Source organism: Hakea prostrata, chromosome 9 (genome assembly GCF_041222555.1).
Source record: "Hakea prostrata isolate BN-2017 chromosome 9, UWA_Hpros_2, whole genome shotgun sequence".
In the NCBI taxonomy this organism is placed as follows: domain Eukaryota; kingdom Viridiplantae; phylum Streptophyta; class Magnoliopsida; order Proteales; family Proteaceae; genus Hakea; species Hakea prostrata.
Genome location: NC_142608.1, coordinates 20539298 through 20565978, shown reverse-complemented (window position 1 = coordinate 20565978; position 26681 = coordinate 20539298). Strand labels below are relative to the sequence as shown.

At 38.0% G+C, this 26681-nt stretch overlaps 1 protein-coding gene across 1 annotated transcript; it reads left to right on the top strand.

Annotated features, from left to right (window-relative positions):
• Window positions 1-7644: 7644 nt before the first annotated feature.
• LOC149004972 (uncharacterized) lies at window positions 7645-25486 on the top strand (the record flags this gene model as incomplete). Its single annotated transcript, XM_089167901.1, has 2 exons — window positions 7645-20178; window positions 24126-25486. A coding segment is annotated over one exon (1338 nt), but the record flags the coding sequence as incomplete, so codon positions are not given.
• Window positions 25487-26681: the final 1195 nt, after the last annotated feature.

Below are 26681 nucleotides of genomic sequence, written 5' to 3'. Positions count from 1 at the left end.
TTTTTTGTAAATTGTTTTGAATCAAATGTTTATAACTCTGCTGCATTCATGTTGTAAACATGAGCGACTATACTTCACATTTGACAAGAACAAGATCAACATGAGATTTTGATTTGTTATAGAAAGCAAGAAGGAGATCATTTGAAACACGTATTTCGTATGAGTCGTATAAAAAACCCAGAACTGAGATTATATTGGAACAGAAAAGGCTTATTCAGTAGAATGGGACAACTTGTTTCAGTTCTTCTAAGACACGGCTGTCAAAATGTTCAGGCCTATATACTACTAGATCAATGTGTGATCGGATGCCAGGTTCCAACTTATCTCATCGATTTGATTACAAATGTGTCCGATGCGATGGGAAGTTGGTGTTAAATTTTTCACATCTCATAATGTTTGTTGGCTTCATCTTTGAATTTGAATAATGTTAAGTGTTTTTCATAACTAAGTTTTGTAAATGTGTCTTTATAGTGAACTGTCAACATTGGTGGACATGGATGCCGATGTGACACCTCGAATAGGCATGGAATTTACATCTTTTGAACAAGCATATGACTGTGTTATAACAAGTATGCGCGTATGATTGGGTTCAGCATTAGGAAAAATTATTTGCACAGGTGTACTATAGATAAGAGTATCATCGTGCAACGGTGTTACGTGTGTAGTAAAGAAGGACATCGAAGAGAGAAACAAGTAGAAGTCAAAGGACAACGTCCTGAGACTAGAACTGGTTGTTTAGCAAGGTTGATTGTCAAAAGAGATAATGATGGACGATTACTAGTAGATAAATTTTGTGAGGAACACAACCATGCTCTTCAGGTTGAAGAAGTTGCACATTTGTTGCGCTCCCAACGTGCAATATCAACTACCCAAGCCACAGAAATAGAAATGGCAGACAGAACTGGATTGGGGACCAGGTTGACATATAATTTGATGGGTTTGCAAGCAGGGGGCAATGAAAATCTGGGTTTCACAAAGAAAGACTTGCAAAATTTTTGAATACCAAACGGCAACATGATTTGGCATATGGGGATGCCGGGAGCTTGATGTTATATCTAGACAATCAACGAAATTTAAACCACTGCATTTGTGTATTACGTACAAATGGACAATGAGGATAAGTTGACAAATGTATTTTGGGCTGATCCACAGATGCAATGTGATTATCAACTTTTTGGTGATGTAGTTGTGTTTGATACTACTTTCTGCACAAACAAAGAAAATAGACCGTTGGCTGTGTTTGTGGGATTTAATCATCATAGGACTATGGTTATCTTTGGAGCTGCCTTGCTTTATGATGAGACAAGCTGAGTCATTTCAATGGTTATTTCAAACTTTCTTTGGAGTTAATGGTGACAAGAAGCCAATGACAATTTTCAACGACCGGAGACGACGCTGCAATGTCAAGGGCACTAAGCGAGGTTGCACCCAATACGGTCCATGCATTGTGCACTTGGCATCTCTGGCAAAATGCAAAGAAACACCATGGATATTTGATGAGTGAGAAGTCACAATTCTCCAGAATTTTGTACAAATGCATCTACAATTATACAGAAGTTGAGGAATTTGAATTTGCATGGAGGAATTTAAGAGAAAATCATGGGGTTGTAAACACTGCTTGGCTAGATAGAACATATGAAATAAGGAATAAATGGGCTTGTTGTTACATGAAGGACTGTTTCACACTAGGTGTGAGGAGCACACGATTGGCTGAAAGTTTGAATGCTGATTTGAAACAATGTCTTGGACGCAAACTAGATCTTGTAAGGTTTATGAGACATTTCAACGATGTTGTGGAGGCAAAACGTGCAAATGAAATGAAAAAAGAATTTGATGCACGAAATGAGGTTCTTGGAGGTGCACATAGGTTTAAACCTATGTTGAATCAAGCTTACCGAGTTATATACTCCAACTATATTCAAAAAATTTTTGATCGAGTTTGAATTGGTGGATAGTCACGGTATCAACAGCCAGAATGTGTCAAGTAATTTTGTTGAATATGTGATTTTGAAGGCGGATGTGAGTGGTTCCTATTCGGGTAAGGCATACACGGTGTTGCGTAATACTGATGAAGAAAGCCTAACATGTAGTTGTAAGAAATTTGAGGCTGTTGGGATCCTTTGTGTCCATATCTTAAGGGTGCTCAATTTTCACCAGCTCATGTGCATCCCGAACAAATATTTTTTGATGAGATGGAGAAGATCAGTCCGAGAAATTAACACCGGTTGTCGAACGGGAAGAGAAGGGGAGGCAAGGAATGACGTTGATGGGAAATTAAGTTGCTTACAGCGAAGTAGGCTGATTACTCCGACATGTTTGAAAGTCATTAACCAAGCTTGTGAAACGGAGGTTGGATATAACATACTATGTAAGCATGTAAATGGGATTCTCAAAGAGCTTGAAGATGTAGACGTTGTGCAACCTACTCAGCATCCCTCCGAAGAAAATGCTGAAGACTACCGAAATTTACTGATTAAAACCAAAAGAGTCTCACAAAAGGGGATCGGGAAAAAGAATGAAGCCCTGGCATGAAAAAACACAAAAGAAGAGGTCTGTCAGGCTAGTGGAAGGACAGGGCTCCATTGACATAACCTTGCCAGAGTCTGATTATTTGTCAACGTTTGAGGGTTTTAATACATGGTCAACTCAGGTGAATGCATTTACACACCTTTTTGTATTGTACATCTTTTTTACCTCATTTCACAATTGATCTTAGGCATGTTTGTTGTTGAATTATACAGCATGTACATTCCTCCCAAAATTCAGTACAAAATGGTGTAACTACTGATCAATCTCAATCCTCAACCAAGGTAAATGAAAGTATGGATCTCTTTTTGTATCGCTCATTTATTTATATTTCAAAGTTATTCTTACGTATTTGTTGTTGGATTATACAGCATGTACCTTCCTCCCAAAATTCAGTGCATATTGGTCAGGGTGCTGATCATTGATTAACTAAGCTAAATGTATGTACGGATCTCTTTATGTATTGCTCATATATTTTTATTTAAGAGTGATTCTTACATATTTGTTGTTTGGTTATATAGGAAGTAGGTGGCTTACAAGGCCCACCACTGATGATTGGAATAGAATGTTGTCAGCGTTCCGAGCATGTGCGGTTGGTCAGGAATAGAATGTTGAGCTCATACATGAGGGACTATACTTCACATTTTTTTAATGGCACGTTGAATTTGTATATGGATGGTGGTACTAGTTTGAATAAAACAATGAGGGACATATGTTTCCTTCGTCACAATGAATGTAAGTCTTCATTTTAAAATGTCAGTGAGCATTACAGTGGTTGGTTGCTCAAATTGACTGAGCATATGAGTGAATAGTAAATGTGTACACTATAGGTCTCATGAAAGGATTGCCATCTTCCTAAACTCATCTTCCTCAAACAGTTATCTGTCTATGTCATGGATAATTTTTTCTATTTTAATTCTTTTCTTGTTGGGGGTTATGGGTGGGTTAGGAGTTCCATGGACAGAGCAGGACCACAGGACTTTTCTTGCTGGGGTACAGAAGCATGGTAAAGGTGACTGCAGAGGGATCTCAAAGAATTCTTCTCACCACAAGAAAGCAAAATAACCCAAACACATAACAATACTATATTATGCGATAAGACCTTCCAAGAATGAGATTGCCTAAGCTCCTAAAGTCACCTGAACTACAGCTCACTCTTGCTGTCACAAGGTCGATCGAACAAAATAAATCATCTGCAACCTCACTATCAGTTGGACCCATTAGTGTGATATGATGACTATCATTAGCCATTACCCTGTATCCTCTCAATGTTCGTAAGCTTCCATACCGTAAGGAACAGCCAAAATAAAGGAATCAACAAACAAGCAGAATGAGCCAAATGACACTAAAATTGGATACACTACATAACAATAAATATGTAATACTCAACCACTTGACCATTGTCCTCTTGCAATTGGTCCTCTTGTCTAGCTTACAGTATTGACAAAAAAGTACGGCATTTACATGTTTGCTGAATAAAGTACATAACAAGAAACTAAAAAAACCCAAACACATAAGAACAATACTATATGATACAACATTGTGATTCGGGCCAACAACTGTCGATTGTGCGGTTGATGAGTAGGGGCTCGGCATGCAGCACCCAAATTCAGCTGATTGCCTAGTGGGTCGTCATAAATTATTGGGGATCTCACTTCCTTCTTACTATTCACACTGTCATACGAAGTTGAAGCTCTAGAATGTACGTACGTTGCTGCTGCTTCACTACCACACATCTTATCTACCCAAATAAAAGAATGTGGATGCTTTTCACCATTTGGGCACCTATAAAATCTGCGACCAGGATTTTTTGTTGTGTTTGAAGTCAGCAGCAACATCCTGCCTTGCCCGCAATAGCATAATGGAGTGGGTTGCTCCATTAACATGGAAGACTGCTCTTCACAATTGCATCCGCCCATGATTTAAACAAGGATAACACAACTGCCCCTGAAAGAACAACTCATCAAGCACAACGGTGACTCAAATATGGACATCTACAATACTAACCCCTTTCTTTAACTCAAAGTTTGATGATCAACTATGTCAAAACAAAACAAAACAAATATGATCAAACAATACAAACTGCCAAACATCATCGAAAGTCTTCAACCAATACCCTTAAATCAGTGCAATGATACAGCTAATATAATGCCTCCGTTCCCCACCACAAGTCACAAAATACTAATCCTTACATGCTTATAGGAAATTATATATTTAATTCAAAAATCATTCCCCACCACAAGTCTGTACAAACCATAGAATCAAATTATATATATCATATTGAATGGCCCCTACAACCACATAGGCCTGACCAGCTTTGGATTTAACATAAAGCTCCTATTATTATAACAACATTATCTCCTGACTGTGCACGAAACCATTTAATTTAAACATGGACGAAATGTTTTAATAAGCCAATGCTAAAACAGCACCATATTAAATGCAAAAAAACATGTCATAGGAAACCAACAAATTAAAACCGATAAATATTTCAATTATAAAAAGAGTGAAGCTTACATGGGATAATACTGCACGCATGATAAAGCAAATAGCCACAGCAACACAAGTATTATCCCACTATTCTCCAACATATTTTATCTGACAGTAGAAATCAAATTCCAATTTCAAAGTACAATGTCAGGCTTATAATCTGAGAGCGCATTTCAACTTTTCATTCACATGACTCGAGCCCTTGGAGCTTACAAAAGACACCAAAATAATGTAAGGTTTCAAAGAGGGACTGCTCAACCATAGTTTTGAACACTACTACCAAAATATCACACTACTTGGAACTACTTTACTAAAATCCAAATTATAGGATAGAACAGTAGAACTAGTGGCACAAATAATATTCCATCTACTTGATTCTCTAATCTCTTCCTCAATCGATATCTTCTCGGCCTCTCGGCCTCTTCCTCTAACAAAACTTGCATTTCAGATTTTAATACATATCTAGGAGGAAGAGCATGTCTATAATTACACTCTTTACCACCAGTAGGACAAACCTACAACCAACCATATTGTTTCTTGTCCACTACTTCCAGAAAGTTTATACAAACTATGCATATAACCATGACATTGAGAATAGAGATAATGCTTTCTACTTACAACCAACTACTATCACCATTGAAAGAACTACTAATGATGGGGAAAAAATAAAATATCAAAAACCTGAAATGTTGAACAACTATATGGCACTAGGTTAGCATGCTTTAGGAGGCTATAGGCTCAACTAAAAAGAAGGAAACAGGCGAATGATGTATAACATATTAATAAACAAACAATGGTGCTGATTACTCACCTATTATTGTTGTACAATGGAACTGCTTCAAACAAATTTTCTTCTCACTTATGTTTTGGTTGTTTAACAATATCATAGAAATCCAACTGAGACCACAAGTCTGACAGCTGAAATCAAAATGGACTATGCCATAGAATTTCAGCAACATACGAAATTCAGATAAGGCAAGCAGGTTTTTTTTTTTTTTTTTCAATCAAGGAGATCATGAAATGCAAAGTTTGTCTTTGAAGATGCATAGGTTTAGGAAAAGTGGAAACGTCATTAATTTCCAAAAATATGAAACATCGTATTCTCTATTAGTAAAATAAAAAAGCCCGAGTGAAGCTATTGTGTTCAACAAAACCAACCTGTACAACAGACTTTGGGAACAAATCCAATCACCTTTGCCAAAAAATCTGTACCCAAGCTAATCAGAAACCGAATGGAAAGCTATAAATTCAACACTTAAGCAAATAATAAAATAATGATTTCAACAGAAATATTATAAATCAGATGTCATTACAGAAAACCCACCGGTAAATCTTACTTTCAGAGAGTCCAAAAGCAGAAGCTCCCCACTCAGTGAAAACTCAACCGCGTACGGCTCGATTCCAACCTTACTCCCATCGTTGTCTTCCTTTTCTTCTTCACCTTCACAGCGTCTCCTGAAATTAGGGTAAATGACAAAATTATCAAGAAGTGATGTGAATAATGTAAGCCAAGAGCATTTTAGGACAGAATAATTGCACCATTTCGTGTTTCTTCTTTAAGAGCGAAGCATTGGAACGAGAACCCAATCTACGGCTTCTTCTTCTTCAACCCACTACTTCAACCTACTTCTTCTTCTGCTGAAGCTTTAAGGTTTGCTTCTTCTTCAAGAACGGTATAACCTATCAAACTGGGAAATGCTCCTCCGCAACATGTTCTTCAACAACGCTGGAACCTCTGAAACTGGGAAATGCTCCTCTGCAACTTCTTCTTCAACAACGCTGTAACCATGAAAATTCGTCTTCGTCTTCTAATTCTCCTCTGCAACATGAAAAATGGAATTGGGGCTTTTGATTCTGAAATGAAACACGAGATGTAGAAAACAAACGCTTTTGTGATTCAAAATATTTTGAAATTCAAAATTTACCCGCGCATTGGTTTGAAATCATTTCGTATCGTATACAAATGTATTTTGTTAAAGGTATAAAACCAAAGTATGTACGTTACGTTTTATAAAACGTATTTATAACATATAGTACAACTCAAAAGAGATAACCCAAACCGCCCAACTCGAACCGGTTTAGCGTCATTGGACCGACCCGTTCCCAAAAAGCTGCTTTTACAGGTTGTTTAGATTATTTTAATGGCAGAACAATGCGGGCGCCCCCGGCGGCGGGCGGGGCCCCGCCCCCCGCCGCCCGCCCCCCCCCTCTCCTCCCCCCCCCCCCCCCCCCCCGCCGCCCCCCCCCCCCCCCCCCCCCCCCCCCCCCCCTCCCTCCCCCCCCCCCCCCCCCCCCCCCCCCCCTCCCCCCCCCCCCCCCCCCCCCCCCCCCCCCCCCCCCCCCCCCCCCCGCCCCCCCCCCCCCCCCCCCCCCCCCCCCCCCCCAAAAAAAATTTTTGGTGGGGGGGGGGGGGGGGGGGGGGGGGGGGCCCCCCCCCAAAAAATTTTTTTTGGGGGGGGCTCAAAAACAAACCAGGTTATAGGTGTGTGTGGGGGCCGTTTTCCTTCCTTTTTTTTTTTTTTTTTTTTTTTGGGGTTTTTTTTTTTTTGGTCTTTTTTTTTTTTTTTGCTTTTTTTGGGCCCCCCATTTTTTTCCCGTTTTTTGGGGGGGGGGGGGGGGTCCAATATATGCATAGCTTCTCTTTGCAAAGCCCAGCAATTAGAGAAAGCTGAAACAGTCTTAGTTGATGCGATACGGCTAGGTTATCTTCCCAACGTTGTTACTTACAATATGTTGATTGCGGCCTATTGTAGATTGGACGGGTTTGATACAGGATACTCAGTTATATATAGGATGAGAGAAGCTGGAATATCACCAAATGTTGTTACTTATAATTCCTTGATTGCGGCTGCTGCTAGACATCGGCTATTATCACAAGCTCTGGATCTATTCGAAGAAATGCGGCAGAGAGGAATCAATCCGGATGTGTGGAGTTACAACACTTTGATGCATGGCTTTTTTAAATCTGGAAGGCCAGAGTATGCCAACGGCATTTTCCAGGATATTATCCTGGCTAATCTATCCCCTTCTCCTGCTACATTCAATATCATGATTAATGGCCTCTGCAAGGCTGGATATGCTAGCAATGCGCTTAGGTTGTTTAGGAGCTTACAGCGTCGTGGGTTTCTTCCTCAGTTAGTAACATATAATATACTCATTGATGGGCTCTGCAAATCTGGTAGGCTAGGGCAAGCAAGAAGGATCCTTAGGGAAGTCGTGGAGTCAGGTCATATGCCAAATGCCATAACTTATACTACTGTCATGAAATGTTGCTTTAGATCTGGAAAATTTGAACAGGGTTTTGAGATATTTTCAGAGATGAAAAGTAAGGGGTACACTTTTGATGCCTTTGCATACTGCACTGTAATCAGTGCTTTGACTAAGACAGGTATGACAAAAGATGCTAAAGATTGCGTGTGGGAGATCTGCAGAAGTGGGACTGGGATTGATATAGTTTCCTACAATGCTCTGATTAATCTGTACTGCAAAGAAGGTAATTTGGAAACTGCATTTCAGTTGTTGGATCAAATGGAGAAAACTGGGGTGCAAAGTGACGAGCATACCCATACAATCCTGGTTAATGGATTATGTAAGGCAGGTAAGATTGATAAGGCTCTGCAGCACTTGAAGTATATGAAGATGAGGGGTTACCAACCATACCTGGTGGCCTATAACTGCTTGATTCATGGGTTATGTAAGATGGGTCAGGTGAAATATGCAATGAAAATCTTTGAGGAGATGGAGCATAAAGATTCATTTACGTACTCTTCCATGGTGCATGGTCTTTGCAAAATAAGAAGGTTTCGTGCAGCATCCAAGCTCATCCAATCTTGTGTGAGGCAAGGCATGAAAGTACTTGCTGCGGACCAACGGATTGTACTCTGCGGGCTTCGTTCTTCAGGATTTGGACAAGTAGCAAGGAAGCTCCGATCAAACCTCTGGAAGGCTAAAGCTCTAGCCTACTGAGATGCACTTTTGAATAGGTGTTGGTGGACGAGCATTGTGGACTTTGCTCTTGCTATGAGGTGGTTATGCAGCAGTGTCTTATGAGATCAAACTCTTCTAGAACGGCTTCTCATCTTGTGCAATGCAGCAGTTGGTTACTATGATACTACATTGAATGGTGGGGTATATATCTGATCAGCTCCAAACTAACATATTTTATGGATAGGTAAACCGTCAATTCCTTTGCCTATCTATTAAATTTCATCCTAATTAGAATTTGCCAAGTGAGAAAATTAAGCTTTGAAAATCCAGGTCTACAAGGAATCTGCGGGATGGTGTAGACCAATACTTATGGCTGAAAATAAATGAGGCATGGAAATGCAATGGTATTTGATTGAATTTGAGAATTGAATTTGACACATGACCAATCTAAACATTGCCTTTTCTATCTAATGTCAGAATTGGCTATCATCTTGCCATATGGCAGAAATAAGAGTGAAAAGTTACCCTTTATGTGTGTACAAGTGTGATTGACATGGATCCAGTGTATGCCGCTGGTCTTAAACCCAGTAATGACATAAAACGCTGTTCAAGAACTACATTAGGATGAAATGTAATATTCCTGTCATTTGAGATGAATGTCTCTAGTTGTATGGCAGTTTCTTTTGCACTTGGATTCGTTTTTTTGTCTTTTTGGCAGGTAGAAATTGGTTCTTTGGTGGTTGTTGAGGGAGCAGAACCTCCCTCTTTGATCTTGATTCATGCCATACTGAATTTCTCTGAATATAAGTATTAGTCTTTTGTGGAAATTTTCTTTGACGCCTGCAGTATATGAGTAATGTAAGTTTTGTCTTATCTTCAGCTTATTTATTGGTATGTTTTCAAGTCTGTTATTTTGGGTCAAGAATCATAGGTTTAATGGAGGATATCTTGAAACTTGCACCAAGATCTCCCTTGATCTGCAAGGACCATAGGTATATGAAAATCACGAGGACCACTCTCTAACCATATTGGGATGCCCTAGTGACCTTCCACTTGGTTTCATAAGCACTCAAAAGTACTGAAGTCTTCCCCCACTACGATGGGCAAGTCCATGAGGTTCCTATTAGTTTCTCTATAATTTCGCCATCAAGGTCAGCCAAAAGCCTTCACCACCAAAACAAATTAAAACATAAGCAATAAATAAATAAAAAGACAACCAAAAGTAAACAAAGTACAGAGTAGTCAGAGTAACAGACCTAGGATTGACTGTGGATGTTCCTTCTTGAATGATCGGTGTTCATGTGACTTCGGTGCTTTGCATAGACCCATTCACAAAAGAAGCCACTTCTTAGTAACATCATCTAGCCAAGCTCCCAAGAAGTTTAGGAGGTTGTTTAGACTAGTGTCTTGGTTCACATTCGGTAATGATGTTTCTCAGATCATTGAAAGTAGCTGGGGTTAGTTGGCAGTTCAAGAAATCAAATTTTCTTTTCTTAAAAAGAGGAAGATTGGCAGGAGGTTTAATGAAATGTGAGGTCCACTGTCAAAATGTGAATGCAGCAGATTGAACAGAAGTTATATAGATTATATTGAGTGTGGTGAAGAAATTATTTTTGTCGGCAATTCGAAGTACAACACCAACCCGAAAACCTATTGCTTCTAGAAATGAGAAATCAAGCCCATAATTTTTGGGAGAATCAAATGTGAACTGAAGAGGGTTTTGCACTTGTGGTTGAGAGTTTGAATCAGGGATTGTGTCTTTTCCCAATTCCTTTAGAAACTTCTTGGCCTTGGGGCATGAAAACTTGGTCAGTGCCTAAGAGAAAGGTGTTTAAATCAATCAAGTCCGAGGCAGGGTCAGCAATCACTTGATTTTTTGGGACAGAATCAGCAAAGTTTGGAAAGTTAAAAGGATCCTTGAAAAGTTCTTCCAACTGTAGTTCCTCCTTTTTATACCAATCTCATCCTTAGTCTTCTGAGAAAGATGACCACTTGCCTGCCTTTTGTTGAAACTTCTTCCAGACCATCTCTATTTCTCCAATTGTTGTTGGACAAGAAGGATTTAGCATTTTCTTCGACCATCTTCACAAAGAGCATGGTATCAAAGGGTATTCCCAATCCTCTTTCAGAATCTCAGATATCAGTGGTTGAGTAACACAATGATAAAAAATCCTTGGTCTTGGGAGCCTTGCATCCAACCTATTGATAGAGGTGCAATACAGTGTCCATGATAGATGCGTCCACAAATTTACAAAACACAAACAATTCATATTTTAAAAACACGCTGGGTTCTATTTAAACCTTCTTGACCTTTGTTGATGCAAGTAGTCATGCAACAACTGACCTTTGTTTCCTGATGAAAACTTTAATACAAACAACGTCTTGAGGAAGCCCTGATTCTGTGCAATAGAATTGGACTTTAAGAATGCTCCCAATGCAGGAAACTGCTTGTCCAACTATCTGATCACTGTGGCACTCCAAAGAAATCGAGAGCGTCTGCACTCAAATTGGAAGAGACTCTCTTTCCTTTTCATGTTGAGGGTTACCAGGAGGATGTCCCTTCAGCTGCAGCGTTTTGCCATTAAAGAGCCAAGAGGCCAGAGCCAATATTACATCCCTTTGCTTCAGTTTCTGAAATTCAATATAGAAGCATGAGTTGTTGCAGGCACTTGTATAAACTGCTCCTTCTCTATCCTAATGGTTGACCAGGTAGTTGCATAAAGCAACCACAGAGGAGGCCAGTGATCCCAATGAAGAGCTCAATTTTCAGAGGGCATAAGTACCTGATGAGCCGAAATGGATTTTCCTTTGGAAGACGACGCTGCTTGCGTCCATATAGAGGGTTTTCTGAAATTGCAGATAGAAAGCAGGTTCTTCAGTTTCAGAGGGTTGAGTTTGATCTTTTTTCTTCTGGTTTTTCAAATTGGAGGGGCTGAGAACCTCTCAAGAATGGAATCAGTTAAGATTCTGAAGGTAGAAGGCAGCTTAGGCATTGGAGAAAACCCATTAGACTGATAAACAGCAACTTCAAGAGTCAAAATAAAGGGTCAAGTCAAGAAGGATGTAATGAAAACTAAGAAGGTTGAGATCCAGAAAAGGAAAGCATAAATCATACTATCATATAAGAGTAAAAACTCAAATCAGTTATGACAATTTTTTCATTGGACCAAACTATCCTTCCTTTCAAACAACATACCTTTTCCTCATTGAACCTCAAATCAATTATGACAAATCTTTCATTGGACCAAACCTCATTGAACAAACCCTTTTAAGCCACCCCCATGTAATATTCATTGAATCACACCACCAATTAAACGTCCCACCTATCCTTCATAGGTTTTCTCAGGAGGTACATCTCTTCAACCTTATGTCTCTTTGCCTGCCTTCCTTATTTCTCTCGTATAAATATTAGTCACGGCAAAAAATATTCTCACTATATTTCATCCTACACCAACAATCTGCCCAATATTTTATTTTCAAAAAAACACCTTTAGAAAAGGATGAAAAAGTGGCAATTCCTAAACAATTACCACATCAATCAACATTAATAGCTCATAAACGTTTAAAAATTTAAAAACCATTAAAAAAATGATAATTTAACCTTGACCTTTAATCTTATATGACATGGGAAAACTGCTTTTGGATATCTCTCATATGGCATTTCATTTTGACTTTTATCATTAGTAACACTAGGAATGTCAAAAGTAGCATCCCTAAGATGCAAAACATCTTCCAATTTGTTTTTCCCGGCTTATTATATGCAACACAATTTTGCTCAAAATTTGTTAGCGCATCTCCCATAACAACAACTTCATGAATTGGCAAATGATATCGAGGCGGCTTCTCGGTAGTATGAAAACCTTATAAGAATACATGCATGTGGAATTGAGGAAGGCCATTACAACCAATTGCCATCATTCCTATCTTACTTGATAATTCGTGGCAACTAGATAACCCATAACATATTTTCCAAGAAAACCACAAGTAAGCTTCCAAAAATTGATCACATTTTCCATTTAAACAAATTCAGGTTTCAGGAATTTAACAATGTCTATAAACACAACTAGTTTACGATTTTGAAATTTTGTTATCACCAAAATAGCGAACTAAGAAGTTATCAAGTTACCATTGAATACCAAGATTTTGACTCTCCCAATGAAGAGCTCCCTCCTGTGTTTCTTTCTTTTGTTTAGAGTTTGGTAAGTTCTCAAAGAACATTTTTGGTATTTCTTTCATTCTCAAAGAGCACCATTCCTAAATGCATTGTTTGAAGACTTTCTAGAGTTGCTAAAGGAGTGGGAAAAGCCATGCAAGCAATTCTCTTTATCTAAACTTGAAAAGACAACAATCACTGATGTGGAAGAGGAAGATGAAGATTTAGACAAAGACAAAGACAATAGTGATGGATCTGTAGTTCCCAAAGGTGAATTTTCAAGTGGGAGAATTGCTTGCCATTTGCTTTGGTGACCCAAACGAGAGCAAACAACATAGATTGTATTCAAAGGTTCGTTGAAAGGTCTATGGGCCAAGTGAAGACACATGGGAGGGTATTGAAGGACGTAGTAAATTTGAAGAAAGCATTAAAGACTTTCGTACAAAGGGTTAAAATCTTACATCATACCACTTCCAGGTGATAATGATGCCATATGTAGATGACCTCCTTGTCAAGGCATTAATTAGTGGGTTCAATCATTTTAGTAACAAGGATGGACCTTAAAAGACCCAAAAAACCGTCAATCGCTTGTATTTATGGACATCGTTAAATTCTTGGAACCAAAATTTGTTTGAATGGCAAATGTGGTTGATATTTTGAAGTTTGCTGGTGGTTTTCTTGGGAAATATGATGGGGGTCATCTTGTTGCCATGAACTATCAAGTAATCTAGGAATACTGGTAGTTGGTTGTTATGGCCTTCTTCAATTCCACATGCATGTATTCTTATAGGGTGCTCGTCCTATTGAGAAGTTGCCTCAATATCGTTTGCCAACGCATGAAGTTGTTGTTATGGGAGATGAGTGCCAACAAATTTTGAGCAAAATTATGTTGCATATGATGAGCAAAGGAAAAAGAAATTGAAAGATGCTTTGCATCTTAGGGATGCTATTTTTGACCTTCCTACTGTTGCTAATGATGAAAGTTGAGATGAAATGCTATATGATAGAAATCTAAAAGCAAATTTTCAACATCATATAAGATTAAGTCGGGCTGAGTTGATGGATATTTCTAGTGACTAAAAAGGGAAAGGGTTAAAGCGAAGCCTTTTTTAGAACAGGATAAAGAAAAAGAAAGGTAGAGCACGGCATGGTGCAAGGGTCTCTTAGGATGTATTTGGTAATGGTCTTGGAGAAAAGTTGTTGTAGTAGGTGTTTGTTAAATGGTCCATTCTTTTGTTCTTTAAGAACGAATGTTAATAGAAGTGGTCCAAAGAACAATTTTTGCAAACATGTAAGCTAGGGGAACACAGACTTGATAAATTGGTCTTGATGGTGAAGGTCTCTTGAGACCACCTCCACCCCTATGGTCTCTTGAGACCACCTCCACCCCTATGGTTACTCATTGTCACATAGACCCCTCCATCTTGCTCTCCTACCTTATGCCCATGCTCAAAACAAGATTTTTAATATCGTGGGCCCATTTGGGAAATATTTCACAAAACATGTTTATCAATGTCTGCATCCAAACAAAGAATGAATCTCCTTGCACAAAAACATGAAGTATGGTTTTACACAAGAATTAGTCTCCCAGAAGAGAAGTGTTACCAAAGCGTACTTAATGTAGCACGCCAGTCAAAGAGATTAGCTACTTACGTCAATCCCTTAAAGAAAAGAAGTGCATTGCTCAAGGACTAAGCCCTTGGGAAGAGAGAAAGAAAGTCGAAAGGCAACTAAGGATAAGGAAGGTGAAGGGCCATCTTGGATATAACTAAGCAGGGTGTTATATCCTTTTAACCATGGTAGAAGATCTCGCTTTCGAGCGAGATCTCGCCGCCTTGAAAAACCAAGATCTCAACCATCTCGGCAAGTCTCGGTCGAGATATGCAATTTTTTGGCGTCAACTCGGTGGCCCATCTCGGTGGGGTCTCAATTGGGCTAAAACTTGGTATTTAGCCTATTTAAGGCCTTTTGAACACATTGGTGCTTGGATTTGTCAGAAAACAACCCTAAGTATGATTTCTAAGTCTACCCATAGTGTGAAACTGAAATGTTATAGGATTAGGGAATGCAAGGTTATACACTTGTAATATAGAACCTTTAAGGCGTATAAATGAAAAGCAAGTGTATTAAATGCATCAAATAACCTAAATGTCATCAAAATTCCATCCATATAAGTATCACAATCTCAATTTTCAAGAATAGAATAATAATTATTATTCTACAACCATTAGAAGTTCTATATAAGTCATTAAAACATAAGTTCATAAGACAAGCATAGAATGATTGATCTTCCTTTGATGTTGTAGATGTGCTAGGAGTAGTTGCAAGTGAAAATCTAGCTAAAATCCATAAAAAAAAAAGAGTGAAAATTGAGAGTTCCAGTGAGATATGGCAAGATCTCGAGCGAGATATCCCAACTCTTTGCTCTCGATCTCCATCTCGTCTCGCTTCTTTGAAAAAGCAAGATATCTCGCGAGATCTCCCACCATGCTTTTAACATTATACAAAGTAGAATAGTTCCAAAATGTATCCTAAATTCGAGGAAAAAATTGACAATAAAAATAATAAGGCAGTCTTTGGTATATCTTTCATTTTTTTTACTTTTACCCTAATAAATATTTTTGCTAATTTCTAGTACCCTTTATACAACCTATTTCTATTTATAGAGGGTTGAAGAAAATACAAAAACCGTTTCAATCTTTTTATGAAAATTGTTAACTTTCAGCACCTTTAATGCCTTTGCTACCTTGATATTAAATTTTCTTTTGTAATGATTGGAAGTTCTTGCACCTAGATTCATCAAGTACCATGGTTCCTTCAAGTACCCAACTAGTTCCTTGGTATTGATTTTGAGATATTGGTAATTTGTTGCCATTATTTGTCCATGTGTAGTGCTAGACGTGAGGGGGAGATTGGAGCCTTAGTCTGTATCTACTTGAGTATTTTGAAGAGTATTATTTGTGGAGATTTTTATCCTAAGATGGTATCCTTTTACCTACATACTTGGTCCGCAATAACCTATACTGCCTTTTATCTACATACCTGGTTCGCAGTAACCCATATTGCCTTCACCTACCTATATGGTCTGCAATAACCCATACTGCCTTAACCTACCTACCTTGTCTGCAGAAACCCATACTGCCTTCACCTACCTACTTGGTCCGCAGTTACCTATGATACTTTTTACTTACCTACTTGGTCTGCATTAACTCATATTGCATTTTTTCTTCCTATTTGGTCCGCACTACTATACTTATGGATATGGTTCATCTTCACCAACGCCTATTTTTCTCATTGTTGGATGGTTCATTTGACATAAAGATTGTTTTCTTAAGTTGCTGTTGATTATCTTCAGACAAATTACTTTTGGTGTCTATCTGCGTCTGTTATTGCTACATATGCTCTAGTGTAATGAAGTTTTCTTGTTATTTCCAAGTTGGAGCCCTTGCTATGTATACTCCAGCTTAAGGGAAAGTTTTAAAATATCACTTTTTCTTTTAGCTTAAGTTTCTATTTTGGATGCTTTCTATTTTTCTTATTGCTTGGTTAACAAGTAATCTCCCTAAGATAATGTCATTTTTAGTAGATTTGGGAGTTTCTATGCAATATGTAATTTTCTTTTTTGTTGTAATTTAGTTTATGAAACTTTCCTAAACTAAGACTTGATTTTACATTATAAATAAAGCACTAGGGGAAAGCCCAAATATACACACACAACCTCTGTCCCTCTTCTCTTCCTCTCCTTTTTCTTCTTCAATCTTCTTTTTCCTTTTGAATTTCAGTCCTTAGGTTGATTACAGGTGCTGAAATTCTAACATGGTATCTGAGTGGGTTTTAATCAGCCTAGGGACTTCTCTCTCAATTTTATAAGTTTTCTCTGTTTTTCCTTTGCACTTGGTGCGCAACTACGCCTTGCTCATTAATGATATATTAGATCTTTCTTCACGATTCATGAAGTGATTTATGTACTTGCTATTACCAAAACTGTAGAATCCAAAGACCAATGAAGTCTTTGTTTTAAACAAGACGAATTGTCGAACTTGCTACAGCCCTGCGTCAGCCTAAACAACATCTATTATGCTATCGATTAACTCTACTTTGGTTCTCTGCACTGCATCTATTGCCTAGACAAATTTTTGTATTTATGTGATTTCTTCAACTACTACTTCTCTTCAATTGGTAACCTCGATGTGACACCCTGATCGGTGTTATTGCTGCCACTAGGCTGCTTTTATATGGTTTCCTACAAGGTGCTATTTTGCCCTATATTTGCTATTAACGTATCTACCAGAGTTGTCTCCAGTTTGCTATTCTTCTGTTAGACAGGATATGATCTTGATATTGCCATTGTTTTGCTGCCTTGAAATTCTACTATGATACTACCACTGCTTGTATTGTTGCTACCCTTGGTCATTAAGGTTTTATATTCTGAAAAAATACTGCTAATATTATATTGGATTCTGCTGCAAGATATACTACTGCTGGCTATTTACCGTAGCTGATTGTGAACAATAAGTGTTACTGCTGTGTAGGGTACTTCTTGTCCTATATCATCAGATAAATAGGACCTTGCTTACCGCTACTACAGTATTGTTACTGCTGGCTCAATAATTTTCTCTCATTGAATTCGATGTTGTTTTGGATCTCTAGGACATACGACTGGTTATCGCCTCTTCCTTTATCAGTTCATTCTGTCAAAATGTACTAGTTGTTTCCTTATTTAGAGGATAGATTACTTGTCTTCCAAGATTGTAATTTTAAGAACTGAATATTATAAATAGAAGACCAAAGCTTTTTGTCAGTTATTTTTGTGGTGGTTTTTAAAACACGAGTGCTTCTGAGGAATATAAGTTAGGTTGAAATAGTAAATTCGTAATCTTTTAGAGGTTTTCTGTCAATCTCTCCTTATTTTCCTTTTTGAGACTTTAGAGTTGCCTCATTTCTCACTCTTACACTTGAGACATGAAAACCTTTTGACAGATCTTCCTCTTGGCGAGACAGATTCAGTTTTGAAGACTAGCAGTCTCTTCTAATCATAGTCCAAATTTCGGTTGAAACCACAAAAATTTCAACCGAAATTTCGATTTTTTGCTGACCAATACAAAACAGCAGGGTCGAGATATTCTTCCCAGGTTTTGATCCATCTCAGTCAAAATTTCGACCAAATCTCAACCGTCTCGACTGTTTCAACCAGTTCGATCCATCTTCTTTCTTTAAAATTACTTTGTTTGGACCAGATCTGCATATTTCGTAGACCTTGTCCCAGTACTGCCCCTCTAGTTTTTAAAATTTTGACCTAAGATCCAACCTTTTGGCTTCGAATCCCTATTTCCCCCTCAAATCCCTACAATCCTTTAGTACTTTGTCAGCAAACATCCACTCTGTTGGATTGTTGGGGGATTAAACAATCCTTGAAGTCAGGTATGTGTATTCATCCCAAAAATTATGATTTCTTGATAGTTGATGCATCCAAAAATAAATTGTTTCTTTACAAATCAAAATATGTTTAGTATAGGAGCATGATCTATGAATTTGTGTTAATTTTATTTTTTTGGGTGGAGTGCTGGTATTTTATTATTATTATTTTTTTTGTTTCAAAATTAATTTCCATTTAATGTATTTTGAAAAGAAAAAAAAAAGTATTTATACATGATAAATGACATTGAATCTAATAAATGTGAGACACCATCACTTGATCTATGTTATTTTGGTGTCGAATTTATTTTTTTCTAGTTGATTATTTACTTGAATTATTTGAAAATTGTCAAATATTTTATGTAATTATTTAAAAAATGATAAAAAAAGAAGAAGAAGCACCATTCATTTTCTGTTTTATACTTAAAACTAGTGGAATATTAGTAAACATATGTATGTATTTATTGGTGTGGTTTATGATAATTTTTACGTTTTCCAATTAAAGTACTTTTGTTACAATTTGTAACTCTTTGTATTTGTTGAACCGGACATCTCTCAACTAGTAGGATATGAATGAGCATTTTTGATTGGTTTTATATGCAAAACACCTATTCTATTGTGTTTTTTATGCTTTAAAATAGGGTGTGTGCAGAAACCCTAGTAAAATATCCATCAAAACAGGGCCGAAACCACCTATCAAGATGTGGAGGAAAAATTCCTAGGTTTCCACCGAGTTGGTTGAAATTTCAACCCAGCCTTGAAACCGAAATTTCAAACCTTGCTTCTAATGGGTGCTTTCTTGCTTGTCTTGCCATCTTGGTGATTCCTTTGGGTTTTATTGATTTGGAATGGGTTTTGTTACAGAGACATGGAAGCTTTGAACATCTGAAAACAGCTTTCTCTTTGAACCAAGAAAGCAAGGAAACACCCATTAGCTCCATCTTAGAACAGATGTTGGTTTTGGATTTTCATTTGACTTCTTGGGTGTTTTTAATTCTTGTTCTATAGATGACTTGCCTTCTTTTTCCCCCGTTTCTGTGAAGGGATAATTAGGATGCAGAATAATTGGGCTTCTGCAGCAGAAAGAAAGCTACAATTGATTTGAAGGTGAAAACATAGGAGAGCTTATCAGCGTCTGGAATACAAATTATTCATGGGAGAAGGATAAAGAGAAGGATTGCGGTAAGCAAGAAGAGAAAAGGGCCAGACCAAGCCTGCCGGCCTCGAGGATGATTCTGCCACATGGAGCCTGGTATTTTTTCCCCCCAAACCACAGATACCAAAATTGCTGTGACTGCAATGATGAGGAGGAATACATATACTCCTTTGAAAGCGATCTGGATGACGATGATGGTGATGATGATGATGATGATGATGATTGATACTATGATGAAGAAGATGCTGAACCAAGACAACATAGAAGAGAGAGTCTTCAGAGTCTATCTATGGTTCATCTCAAGAGGAACTGAAAACACTACTGCTGAATCAGAATCTCAATAAAGGAGCAAATATGTTCACTTAGTACTGAACCCAGTTGATAACATGTCACTGTGGAAAGCTGTTGAGGTGTAACCAGGACCAGCAGCAGTCCAATTAAAGAACCTGAAGGAACTAACAACTTTGAGCAAGAAAACCAGACAACCTTCAATATAGAGTCAACTTTCAAGGTATCACCTTTGAAATCCAACCAATTCTTCAGTGACTCTAGGCCTACAAGGTATCACTCGGTACTGAACCCAATTGATAATCTTTCACAGTGGAAAGCTGTTAAGGTGAAACTAGGAGCAGCAGCAGTCAAATTGAAGAACCAGTAGGAAACTGATAACTTTGAGCAAGAAAACCAGACATCTTTCAATCCAGAGTCAATTTTCATGGTATCACCTTTGAAATCCAGCCAATTCTTCAGTAACTCTAGGCTGCAAAGCTAGAAACTGCAGTTGATGTCAGCCTTTCAAACTGGTTGGTGTGTCCTGAAATAAAACCTACCATACAATTTAGTTTATTCACATATGGCACTGAGTCAATAGAAAGAAACAGGTTACGAAGACCGAAAGAATAGATCAGTCCGGAGATCAACCAATTCTTGATGCATTAACTATTGGAGAGATGAAACTGTCACACCCAACCTGCCGGTATCGGTCCCCCCCGACAACCCGTGGGTGCGATACATATTCACAAGATCCACGGTTTACCCATCAATGATAATAAATGCACGCAATAATAATCAAGAGCAAGAATAATCCAAATATTAAATAAAAAGAGTTATATGAGTCCAATACTCAAAAGGTATGAATTAATGAAAAAAAATAAAGTAATTATGTCCCAAAATTAATAGATTTCAACGGAAGTAAAAATTAAATTAATTCTGATTGTTTCTTTGTGTTCACTCATGGGCGATGGTCTTTTCTTCTAGTTTTGCAATGAAGGGAGTCATCCAGCCTTCCTTCATTATCCTATCAAAATGACGGGTCGCTTAAATTCTCCTACTGTCAATAGGAGTAGTAAGCGCACTTCAGGCATCTGTAGGTGGCTTCGTGACATACATCTCCACTTCCCATTGGCGTCTCCATAGCTTTTCCACTGGGGTTCTCCCAGTCATAGGAAAATTCTCCTGATCCAGGATTCCCATATGTTTAGTTTAACACAAATTCATAAAAAGAACGAGTTCTGACGAACTCAGTAAGGAAACACATTTCATATACACGTCAACATTATATCAAGATAAACAACATATATAAATGATGATATGCAAGTGTATGAATGCAGCTAAAACATAACTGTGCAAGTCTTTAATACGGTGGACATGCTTTAAGATATAACATCAACCCTCCTCTGAGTAGGTCTTGTCAATCTTATCCCTCACTGAGTGATTACCTCTGTCAGGATCCCGGGCAAGGGGTTCAATCCTTGTCAATCAACCATGGCTAGGGTGTAGCTCCACACTCTCTCACGACAACTATTGGCATGAGTATTGTTGCATGTCGGGGATTCTAATCCAATGCAAGGTCATATAGTGACATACTACATGTAGTCTAGATACTTCCCCTATGACACCAACCAACTCGGTTCAATATCCTTCTTTACTTAGGAATGAGAATCCTCACGGACTGGTTACCTCTGTTGGACTGCATTCCCTAACCCTATAGTAATCGACATATTGTTGGGGCAGATGCTCTTAAGTCCCCTCACGACTCCTAGTCGCTCCTTGGATGTTCATGAGCCCAACCCTAACATATGCAACCCTACCAATGCATGATTAACAGTGGACCACTGACTGGCTACCGCTGTAGGATGAGACAGAATCACATTACCGTCATCACGGGTCATTCGACTTCAATACCCCCACCGAAAGGGTAGTAGCATGTATGGGTACCTAACATGCAATTTAGACCTCTTAGGTATGTCATCCAACAATCATGATAGTGTTGGGGACATCAGTAAGCAGTGACTCATATCATAATCCCTAATATCCCAAGCAATGGATATCCAATATGGATACCCTCGACCATAATTACATCACATCATCAATCATCATCATGTAATTAAGCATTCAACATTTCATAGCAATTGGAATACGTCTAATTACAATACATAACTAATCATAACTCATATGAACATACTGTTACAGCAAGTTACAAGATTACAAATGCGTTCAAAAAGTTATAGTAAATCATTATAGTTCAAGTTAGTATATATATGTAATAATGTATCCCTTATTTGTAGAAGTGTAAAAGATTATTAAAGTGCAATTAGATGTCACTCACAACAATTCCAAAGAGCTTAAAAAATCACCTAACATTGGATTACAAAGTCATATCAAGAACAGAAGTCAAACAAAGCAACAACCAACCTGACTGGGCTATTGTGACCCAGCCGGTCGCTTATGGAGGTTGGTTGGGCCAATCAACCGTCCTGAGTAACTGCCCCTGATTTAGGCAGAAACTCAAGTCCGAAATTCTGACTTTCGATCTCCCAAATTTAATCCAATTTTGGGATGATCTAAATCCGAATCTTAACCCTACTAAGTTAACAACCTAGATACAATCTAGAACCCACAACAAATAATGGTTTAGTAGTCACATCATCTCCTTTAATTAAATCAATCCTTTATTCGGATGGAAGGATCCGTTTTCAGATATGATCTAATCAAAGATCATTGATGGAATGATCATAACCATCACAATTAATCATCCAAAGTATTATGGGGAAAGAATCCACACTACTTTAAGAGAAGAAAGAAGATAAAGAGGATGTGAGATCATCTTACTTCCAATTGACTTGCTAAAAGTATCACGGATCGAAGCTTCTCTGCGAATCACTCGTTCTTCACCTTCTAACACGTGCTCTCTGCCTCCTAACTGTCCACATCAGCAATCCTGAATATAATAATAAGAGAATAAGTTGAGGTTGCTTATTTATAGTGGACTAGAGCAAAATATGGTTTAATTCTTGCAAGCAAACCTGGCCTGTCGCTTGGGGCGGTTGGTTGATCAATCAACTGCCTTAAGTAACCGCCCCTTAGTATTTTTTAGTACTTGGGTGCTTTGCTTAACCAGTTGATCCCCAACACAAACCTAACCCTAATCAACATATGGGGGTGTCCTTACCTTGATCCCGGACATCTTCAATCTTAACTTGACTCTGACTGGTGATCCACTTTGCCAGTCCATTAGGGTTTCCAATAGATCTCCTCGAGTTCCCAAAATGGCAGGTTCTTCATCAGCAGAATCCAGATTCATGGACTCAAGAGGGTATGGATCATGGACTTCAATCCAGATTGTCCACAACTTATTCTGGCTGGACCTTCAGGTACTCTTACCTGCAATATGGGTCTTGGGTTAGAAATACGGGGGTTGTTTTTTCATCAATTCAAAGAGTTCACCAAGGAAGAGCCCCCTCACCTACCAAATGCCAAATTTTGGTACTGTTGGGTACCGAAGTCCCCTTGTAAAGGAATATTTAATACTGCTACCAGCTAGAACATTGAGGTAGCAGGGAAATGATAATTCTGTCTTGATTATCATTGGTCAAAGGTGGGCTTGTCTAAATAGTGTTTGGCTGCTATGCAAAGGTAAGAGAGTGAATTGGCACTCCTCTCTATTTTATTTTAGTGGAGGCTATACACAGGTTCTGCTGAAGTTATAGAAGAAAGGCCAGCAAGCAGTTTCAAATTGTTGGGTGTGTTTCAAGTCATTGATTCCTCCATTTTCTTTTGATCTCGAGGTTACTTTTACTCTCCTCTGTGTGTGAGATATTTTATAGTCAAAAAGTCTCGTAGGTTGTCTGTTTGATTATTTTTATTTATAATTTGTGCAACATACGGTTGTCTGTTGGATTTAAGAGATTGGAAGTGAAAAATTAAACATACTTCTAAGCATCTTCAAATTTTCTTCTCAAATTCCCTTTTCTTGACTGTAGAAGCTTTGAATTTTCTTCTTATTAATGCACTAGATACAAAAATGTCTGAAATGTGATCAATTGAATGAATGCACAAAGTACAGTTGGGAGGTGGGGGGGGGTGTTGGAGAGTCTTTCATTAGTTTCACAATACATGCATCTTTCTCCACCATGAATTTATTAGTTGCTCACTTGTGATGTTCATTGTCTTTTCCAGTTTCTGGTGGAACCCTGCCTTTGATGATCCTACCCGAGTCTTACATACACGAGTCATGGCGGTTTTGGATCTTCTTAACCTAACTGGCAATTGCATAAAAATATCTTTGCTTTGTTATTACAGTTTTACGGAGGATTTTTTTAATATATTTCTTTTGTAGTGTCTCTGTGTGTGTGTTGCTATAGCAGGGTGGTGGTGGTAACTCAAACAGAAAGGTGACAATATGGTATAAAAAGGGCTTCATCTGTGGTATAGTCTGATGGAAATTGAAGCATGTATTAAGAAACAGGATAGCACTGAGTTTGCAGGATTTGCACCATTGCTTCCTTAGTAAAGCTAGTATTGACCAGTAAATATCTGAGTTTTCTTAAGCTGAGGTGGATAACACTAAGGCTTCCCAAAGTCATTGAGGCATCCACACTTGGAAACTGCTTCGGTGCTATGTAACTTCATTTGGAATTTTTAATTGGCAAAATGCTTCTGTGCTTTGAAGCATCCACACTTGCTTCTGTCTTGCTGATTCACTTTATTCATTGCTTCTTATATAAACTAATCAAGGTTAGGTATGTAATACTAGTCAGATTTCTTGAATCTAAAAAGCTTGCTTTTATGTAAGTTCATCTCGAGTTTATAACCTGTACCATTCGAAGTATAATCTGTAATTATATTTCTCCAGTTGTTGATGTTCTCTCTTTTGATTTCTGATCCACAATGCACTTAAGCCTGTTTGCTAAGTCACCAAAAAACAGTTTCTGACGTTTCTTGCTTCAAGAGACAATTATCTGAAAACCGTTTGATAAAAACTGTTTTGTTTCTGGTAGATTCTGATAGTTTACAGCCTATTTATTCTTTTACTGACTGGCATCTGGATCTCAAATCAACTATGATACTTGCAGGTGTCTGGGTGCCCCCGGTAAATATTTGGAGATGGGTTTTTTGGGGTCCAGTAGGGACGTTATCTACATATGCAGGTGGGCAAAGAAGAGTTCCAGTCTTTACTTGAAGCTGTTACTGATGGGGCTTATCATGGAGCTGCGGTTGCGGGGTTCTTACCAGGTGCCAATCGAAGCAGTTTGGTCCAACTGTGATGTGTTTAATAGTCTTCTTCCAGTTCCTGCAAGCTTTGTTGGCCATACTACTTAACCGCAGTTTTGTTAGACCTTTCTCAGAACCTTAGTTCAATAGTTCTTCGTAACATCCCTTTGTCCAGGTTAAGGAGTTGTTTAGAGTCTTGTATTCTCTGGGATCTACAACAGTTGTCTTGGGTTTCTGTTGTATCTCCAAGAGTTACGGTTGTATAGGTGGTGTCTTGTTTGTTCGTGTACGCTTGGTGGTGTGTTGGTCTATGCACATTTGGTGTTATGGTAATGAAGTTTGTTTCTTGTTTCATCAAGAATTAATAAATAAATAAATAAATAAATAAATTCAAAATTAACACTTTGTTTTTCAAATTGGAAGTTAAGCATGTTCGGTTTAAGTGAAAGTGTTTTAAAGAGAGGTATTAATGAAACTTTTGGTATCCTAAGCATAAGAAACCTGCTAGTTCCTTCTCATACTACGATGAATCCATTTGTTGCTTCTTCAACTCTAATGACTAGTATCGTTCTCTATCTTTGGTTACCAAAGTTTCTTTTCATCTTCTCTATATTTAGTTATTGCAATAAAGTTTGCGGATACCGTTTCTATTTGCATAAGTAAGTTCAATCAAACTTCTATAAAAAATGTTTCTGCATCGAGAAAAGCTAAAATTTGCTTTTGGGGTTTCTTGAAGTAGAACCGCTTAGATTTTAATTTTCCTCTTTTCTTCATCAATTTCTTCAAAATCTTCAAGATTATAAATCGTTTGCTTGCATCTAAGATGCCATAACTCTATGTAATCAGAAAGGAGATTAGTCTTATGCCAACCAAATGCTTGATCATATAATCTTGTATTTCATACAATCTGAAAAACTTTGGATATGATTATTTCAACACAAATTGACCAAAAAAAAAAAAAAAAAAAAAAAAGATTAAATTTAGAATCTAATGTTAGTTTTTTATGTTATCTTACTGAAATGCAGAATTATATTATTAATATGCTCAAGGTGCATGATTCACTGGAATATAGTACTTTACCTCATCCAGTCACGATCTCTGACAAATTTAAAATGTCATAATGAATTTCTGGTACAAGTTTTTCACTGATGAGTTTCCAATAATTACCAAATAATTCACACTTCTTTATCTTGTTTCTCATTGCCAACATTTTATCACAAGGTATTCCCAATTTGGTGCAGCGCCTTATTGATTGGTAAATGCATAGATAGAGAGAAACAACATGGAGGATTTCATGCACTCTGAAGAAGATAACTCCGTCCATCCTGCAGACTTCCACCAGGGATATTTATAGAGGCACTTCAGGGGGTTAGTCCTGTGGATGACTCTTGATTGTCTTGTCTCTCTGAGAAACTTTTCTTGCTCAGATATACTAGATGGGGGGATGATTATAAATAGCTGTAAACGAGTCTGCGAGTGGTGACTTTTCACTTTTCCAGTCTCAACAGTCTCATTATGCTT